The sequence below is a fragment of the Ipomoea nil genome, unplaced genomic scaffold, assembly GCF_001879475.1.
Source record: "Ipomoea nil cultivar Tokyo-kokei standard unplaced genomic scaffold, Asagao_1.1 scaffold1043, whole genome shotgun sequence".
Lineage (NCBI taxonomy): Eukaryota > Viridiplantae > Streptophyta > Magnoliopsida > Solanales > Convolvulaceae > Ipomoea > Ipomoea nil.
The window spans coordinates 3,316,358-3,323,581 of NW_017617471.1; the positions used below are offsets into that span (position 1 = coordinate 3,316,358).

The following is a 7,224-nucleotide window of genomic DNA, read 5'->3' on the forward strand; positions in this document are numbered from 1 at the left end:
TAAATCATGAGAGCTTTTAAAGTTATTTATTTTGAATCTTATGACTTTAATTAGTTATTTTGATATTTTATTAGTCATTTATTGATTATACTGAAAATTATTATTATAAATGCTATTATATCTAAACAAATTTATTAAAATGTTTAATTATACAATTCTACTCACTTTTTGGAAAATGAACCAAACACACCAAATAATTTTTCAAAATACAACTAAACACGAGAAAGAAAAATATTTTCTTAAAAATGACTCATTTTCAAGAAATTATTTTCTTAGTTTCCAAACAGGCAAACACACCATAAAGTCAAGAAGTTACTATCAAACAACTCAAAATTTAAACTGGCTGCTCTTTCTATTGAAATTACAAGTCAATAAATAGAAATCGTGTACTCAGTATATAATTGATGAAGTAAGAAGATAAAAAAGTTAGCTCTTACTACTACAAAAGTAAAACAACAAAATTGCCAACTAGCTACTATGGCTCAAAGTAGACAACATGAATGGAATGGACTCTGTCATGAATTACAGAGATCCAAGTGAGTTGCGTCGTCTATAGCATCTTCCACTTGTGCTCCAGAGCATTAGTTATCATTGATATACAGTACGCGGCGCTCAGTGGATAATCAGAAACTGCAGAGATATCGTTAGAGAATCAGATGGTTGGAGAAAAGATGTTCGGGTTTGGTGCTACATTTCTAAACAGCACTCAAACCCCTAGCACAAGCGCTATAGAAATTTATACGTTCTTGGTATTTCTGGGTAGCTTTTGCTACATGGATTGGATGGCCGCCTCGAGTGATGCATTAATGCCCGAGGCAGGTAGCACAGCACTGGAAGACCACAACATTCAACGTCCAACTTCATTTTGTTGGACGGAAGTTGGCATCTACTAGGTTGAATAAGGTGAAATTTCTACGCATAAACTTGAACCCAAATTTTGAAAGATGACTGGGAAAATTGGGATTTTTAATGCAACTATATTTCGATTTTTAAATCACACTATAAAGATGACTGGGAAAATTGGGAATCGTAGTTTTAGGAAAAAACAAGGATAAGGACCAACTGACTTGATATATATTATAAGGTTAGTATCGATTTTTTTTTTAAGGAAAAGATAAAGACGGGAGGAAGCAACTTACTTGATATATAATCTTCAACGTAATCTTTATCAATTTTCCCATGGGCCATTGCGCCAACCTGGAAAATCGCCAGGATATTAAACTGAGAGTTCCAAACAACAAATCAAATTTATGTACAAAGAATTATATTTTTCCATACCACGAAAACAAGGTTCATATCACTGTCAACATTAGCAACATAGTCATGAATGTCAACCAACTTCTCAGAACTGTGAGAAAAGCCTGTCCAATGTAAAGAGAAAAAGGACACGAAGAGGGAAGGGGACAAATTAATTATTCGCCAGGCTTTCAATTGGGTAAGAAAGCAACTAAAGGAGGAAGTCAGTGATTACCAATTTTTCGACAATCTATAGGTAGATACTGTGTAACAGGATTCTTTATGACACGTAGTAACTTTTCTCTCTTACCAACAGCAGTAATATTCAGCTTCTGTAGCAATTGCACTGCAATCATTCGAATAACATTAGAGAATGGAGCAAATGGAATAAGCTATCTGAAAGGAAGTGGAAGGCATATGAAATTAAGGGGGGAAATTACTAGAAACAAAGAGTAATAAGAACTTACACATGATACCAGAAAATCGCTTAAATGTCCTAGGGATACGAACATGAGGTTTAACTTCAAATAGAACACCCTTTTCTGTCCTCACATACAAAGCTTTCAATCTCCCAGCCTTATTTAAGCGGCTATCTAAAATCATAAGCATTGCCTAATAACATTAAAACAGAAAATTAATAGTCAATAAAACTCATGTTAGAAGCACACTTTCCAGTAGCAAACATGGACACATTTTTGCTGATCCCATATGTTATAATCAGTAAATGATTTTAACTCCATAATCCACAGTGTGTCAGTATGGCAAGCACTACAACTTGCTGGCAATGGTTCATCTATTTGATGTGGTAAAAATAATCATGTAAGCAACCTGGTTTCCATTATTCAATAATCTAAAATGGAGGTGATAGAGCACATACATCTGTCACATTTCATTAAAATGAAAGGGGTTTCCATAGCAAGAGTTGTAACAAAAACACGCAAGGAAAAAGGCTTGCATCCGCCAATCCACCCAACCAAGTAACGACTATAGCAAAACAATTACTCTGTCCATTCTGATTTCTATTGCATTGAGCAAGCATGTCGATAACCCACACATAAAACATTTATTGCCCACACATAAAACATTTATTCATTTAAGCAACAGGGCTAACTGTAATACGATCCTCGGGTTAAAAAAACCAATTCATTAAAATTCTTCTTTCAGACACCACAAAAATTTCCCCTTGAAGTTCCTCTTTCTGGAAGCCAGAGCCAAGTTCACATAAAATATAGATAAAACACTCATGGTGCCAAAAAATTTCATTTAGTAAGCACCCTGCAAAAGTTCCTAGCACAGTGATTTAGCAGCAACGTTTGGGCTACAATACTAAAATTCAATAATCTAGGGCAAGCAATACCAAAATTTACTAACCTGATGAGCAATATCAGGTCGATACTCAGCAGGGTTTCGGTTATTTCGCTTCAGAAAGTTGGAATGCTCATCTGAGTTGAGAAGTTGGTAAGTCTGCATCAATGAGAGAAGAAATGTCAAGTGAAACACATTAAGATATAATCCAAAGGAGTATAGTTCATCCTTTCCTCCAGGGTGAAGGAAAAGAAAGGGGCATGAACAAGATGGGGAGTATTGACCTTGATTTAGTATAACATATTTTCACAGTTAGTACTTGAAGAAAAAAAATTCAGGTCCCAATCAGTTGAAGAGACAATTATCAAATCATAATTAAGTTGTGCCCACAAAGATGAAGAGCTCAAACAAGCATTGTGTCAAGAAAGGGACAAAAATAGCACTAAAGTTTCAGACCTTAGACAAACCTTTCCAATTTTGGCAATCTCCAGTGATGCCCTCTCCAGAATGAAAATGATCCCAGGCTTTTTGCTCTGTTCAGCTGAAACAACTGGAATACCAGCTAGTAAATCTACCACCTTCTCAGCTTCCTCTTCGTCTGCTGCAGTACCTTCGGTCTTGGCCTTTTTACTGGTCTCGGCTGTTTCCTCATCCGAAGATTGCTCTATTTCTTCCCTATCATACTTCTCCTCCTTCTTTTTCCTCTTCTGCCCTTTCAACTTGTAAGCCCGGACCATTTTCAGCTGCTAAGCGTGACCTGAAGACGCCATAGGTTCCATACAGAGCAAAAGATGAAACCATCAATACAATTCATTGTTCCAACGGAATTCATGGTTCATCACAAATCTTAACAACCCAGGAGGCCAGGATTAGTAAAGAAGAGAGGGTTTAACTTCATCCCTTATTGTTTAACAGAAGAAAGTTCAGAACTTGAACTGATTTCATTCAAATTTCAGTTACAAAACAACCAAATAGACATTCCGGTATGCACATAAAAAATAAAAAATAAAAAATAAAAACATAATTCCTTGGGAAAGAGAGGTACCAAGTTAGGACAAAGAAACAAGCCCTAGCGAAAGAGAGAAGCTGAACGATGAAGAAAACCATGGCGCAGCTGGAAATAGCGAATTATGCAAAGCAAAAAACAGTATTTCACTTCTACCGACTCTACACAACTACGTGCAGCACTGTGATTGTTTTCTCTCCGAGAGGGAATCCAAAGTTGGTTGGGTCCATTAATGGTCTGCAATTGGACTATAATTGGGCTGAGAACATGTTTTTTGTTTAAAGAGGGCTGAGAACATTTTCTTGAATTTTGGGTCTGAAAATTAGGGTCAATCTAGCACATTCCAAGAGTCAACTATATATATGAACCAGCATTTCTACCGTGTCAAATAACCAATTGAAATTTTTGTCCATCATAACTGACTGAAATATAAGCTATAATTGACTGAAAAATCGATTTTCAGTTTCGGTCGGTTACCAAAAACCAGAAAGTTATCCAATTTATAAATCATGGGCAAAAATGTAAGGAAAAGAAACCACTCTTAACATAAATACAACAATTCTTCCTCCCATTTCTGTCAATTAAAAGGAACCACTGATGGAATAAGCTAACTAATCTTTAACCCAATGATATGGGTTCATATCTCCACCAAGTCTTAACAAGCAAAAAATTCACAGTGAACCTTGAGCAATTAGTTGTCTCTTAATTACTATTTACTGGTATCTAAACTCTGGTTCTACCTCCTTCTCACTCTCCAACCCCCTACTAGTATCTAAGCTAATCCTCAGGGAACTTGATTGATACCAGAAGCAAACGCAAAAAATAGAAACATACAACATTGAAAAAAATACGATACACATAAATGGCTACGTAGCTTGTGGTGGAGGAAGAACCTGGAGAATGCGAGAAGCGCGAGGGCGGAGCACCGGACTCCGGCGGCGGCGCGGAGGAGCAGAGCAGTGGAGGCGTGGTGGGCTGGTGGCGTCAGGCGTGGAGGAACTGAATCACTGAATAAGGGATTCCAAGAGAAATAGGGAATGAATGGATTAGGATTTAGGGCTATTGGTTTTCAGAAAAAAAGGATTTAGGGCTATTGGATATTTTGATGGGATGGGCTTAGGTATTGGGCCATTGGCAGAGGGAAATTAGGGAAGCTCTCGGTTGGTTGACCCAATCTCGGCAAATTATATTATGCACCGCGCGTCTTTTTTTTTAAATGAAAATTAACAGTGTTTATTTTCGCCGTTTCGCACCCTTTTGCAAAATGTAACTCTGTTATTCAGTGTCATTTTGTATACACTGCAGTTTCAGTTGAACACAACTACAGTTTCATTTCGATATAACTATAGTTTCATTCGATATTTATAGACTCAAATATGTGAAAATGTTATTTAATTTTATTTTATATACACTATAATTTCATTAAAACACAACTACATGATCATTTTGATATAATTACAGCTTCATTGTACAATATACACTCAAATATGTGAAATGTTATTCAGTTTCAGTTTATATACACTGCAGTTTCATTTCACTATAACTACAGTATCATTTTGATATAACTGCAGTGTCGGTTTGAATATACTGTAGTGTCAGTTAGTGTTTAATACACCAAACAAGCGGACTCCGTTAACTCTAACGGCGGACCGTTTCTTTACTTAAAGAAACGACGTCGTTTTTGACCGCGGTGCACATGCACCGCGGTCTATAATATAACGACTGCCCAATCTCGGCAAATTGTGCTGTGGAACTGTGTCCATCTTGCAAGGTGGACACAGTTTCAAAACTGTTCATAATTATGAATATACAGTTGTGAACATAATTATGAACATATAGTTCTGTAATTATGAATATAGAAATTGGATGATTGTGAATATGGAGTTCAAAAATTATGCATATATAATTTTATAATTATGAATATATAATTCTGTAATTATGAACATAGAGTTATGTAATTGTGGATATAGAGTTTAATAATTATGAATATAAAGTTCAAAAATTATGAATATATAACTTTATAATTATGAACATATAGTTCTCTTAAAGTCTAGTAGGGAAATTCTCAATTGTTATGCCATGGACCTGAATCCACCTTGCAAGGTGGACCCGTGTCCAAAACGACGCAGTTTTGTGTGTCTGGAATAACAGTGCCGTTAGTAGTATTGTTTTCTCAACTAATGATTTATTTTATTTATTGTTTTTGTAAATATAGAGTTCAAAAATTGTGAATATAGATTCAAAAATTGTGTTATACAGTTGAATATAGAGCTCCGTAATTGTGAATATAGAGTTATGAAATTGTGAATATAGAATTCTGTAATTGTGAATATGGAGTTCTGTAATTGTGAATGCAAAGTTCAAAAATTGTGAATATTGAGTTTTTTAATTTTGTATATTGAGATCTAAAATTGTGAATTTTCAAAACGACGCCATTTTGAACCCAGGTATACAGTATAATTTGCCGGAGATTCTTCATTTCATTTTATTATTATGGATATTAAAAAATTTATGAATTTTTATTCTTATGTGTCTTTATTAATTAACTTTCTGCAGTTTGCTTTTGTGCCTGATTGCGTGGAGTGGTTTTCGAACTTCCCCCATATCCTTTGTAATGTTCTTCGTTTGGACTTAATGGAATAGTGTTGCTTTTATTTTTTATTTTTTTGTTTTTTTAAGAGTTTGGAAGTTTATATTGTAAAATTTTAAGAAAAATACAGTTAATGGTCCCTCAAATTCTTAAAAATTAATTTGTACCACACATAAAGCATAATAATTAATTAATTGTGGTTGCCTGTGCAAATCTTCTGGAACCTAAGGCCAAATATAATAAAATAATAAAGGCTCGTGCAATACCGTGCAGTCCACACGCAGCAGACATGCCCACCATAGTCTTGTGCTTGCTGAGTGTGTGCAAATCTAATAGGATGCCCAATAATATTCTACATTATCTGTTTTGGGTTTTTAATAATAATAAAAATAATTTATTCCTTTTTAATAATAATAAAAATAATTTATTCCTTTTAAATAACAATAATAATAATAAATTATTATTAATATTTAATATATTTTATGTTGGATTGCATTTCCTTCATCAGTTTATTCCGTTCCCATTACAGTGGGGTTTGGTAGCTTAATGTTTAATTTATTTTACTTAATATAATATTAATGGTGGAGGGTTATTGTTGTCTATTTTTCTTTGTCCAATTGACTCACTTTTTTATTTTTTATTTTGTTTTGTTTTGTTTTGTTTTTATTTTTGGATTTTTGGCAAGGTGGTCAGAACTCAGAAGTATATTCCAGGATATATATAGTACAACGTAGTACGTGTAGTTCGTGGCATTTAATGATTTAAGTATGGAGTAATAATAGTTTAGTGGGCATGAGCTCTCCTTTGGCAACCACTGCTATACCCGTGGCCTAACAATTACTTTGTAAGTGCATCACACGCATATATATATATATATATATATATATATATATGATAATACTTAAACGATGGGAAATTGGAAAGAATGGTTAGGGATCGAGTCTCATCAGCGACAGTGTGTGAGTAACCTCTCAAAGTGAGGGGGTTCTTTGACGCAGTAAGCAAAGGTCTAACCTATGTGATTCATGTTCAGTTGAGTTACCATGATTTACATCATATCCTTCCAGATGCTCTGTCGGGCCGGAGT

The 7,224-nt window shown here is 34.7% G+C and overlaps 1 protein-coding gene across 4 annotated transcripts; it reads right to left on the bottom strand.

Annotated features, from left to right (window-relative positions):
- Positions 1-323: 323 nt before the first annotated feature.
- On the bottom strand, positions 324-4,567 carry LOC109182399 (ribosomal RNA small subunit methyltransferase NEP1). Of its 4 annotated transcripts, none has more exons than XM_019332579.1 (8): positions 4,441-4,567; positions 3,009-3,298; positions 2,608-2,700; positions 1,704-1,848; positions 1,472-1,582; positions 1,279-1,361; positions 1,140-1,197; positions 324-630 (listed from the first exon to the last, which is right to left on the bottom strand). In XM_019332579.1, the coding sequence occupies exons 2-8, from the start codon at positions 3,276-3,278 to the stop codon at positions 551-553; spliced, it is 840 nt and encodes a 279-aa protein (XP_019188124.1). In that variant the 5' UTR covers positions 3,279-3,298; positions 4,441-4,567; the 3' UTR covers positions 324-550. The 4 variants fall into 4 exon arrangements, with proteins under 4 accessions (XP_019188124.1, XP_019188126.1, XP_019188127.1 ...); XM_019332581.1 differs by lacking the exon at positions 4,441-4,567 and adding an exon at positions 3,610-3,730; XM_019332582.1 differs by lacking the exon at positions 4,441-4,567 and adding an exon at positions 3,610-3,730 and having other exon boundaries at positions 3,009-3,309.
- Between the last annotated feature and the right edge of the window lie 2,657 nt (positions 4,568-7,224).

Coding starts and splice junctions, on each gene's coding strand:
- LOC109182399 (XM_019332579.1), bottom strand. CDS start 3,278: ATGGTCCGGGCTTACAAGTTGAAAGGGCAGAAGAGGAAAAAGAAGGAG. Junction 2,701..3,008: donor AGATTGCCAAAATTGGAAAG/GTTTGTCTAAGG, acceptor TCATTGATGCAG/ACTTACCAACTTCTCAACTC. Junction 1,583..1,703: donor GCGATTTTCTGGTATCATGT/GTAAGTTCTTAT, acceptor GAATGATTGCAG/TGCAATTGCTACAGAAGCTG.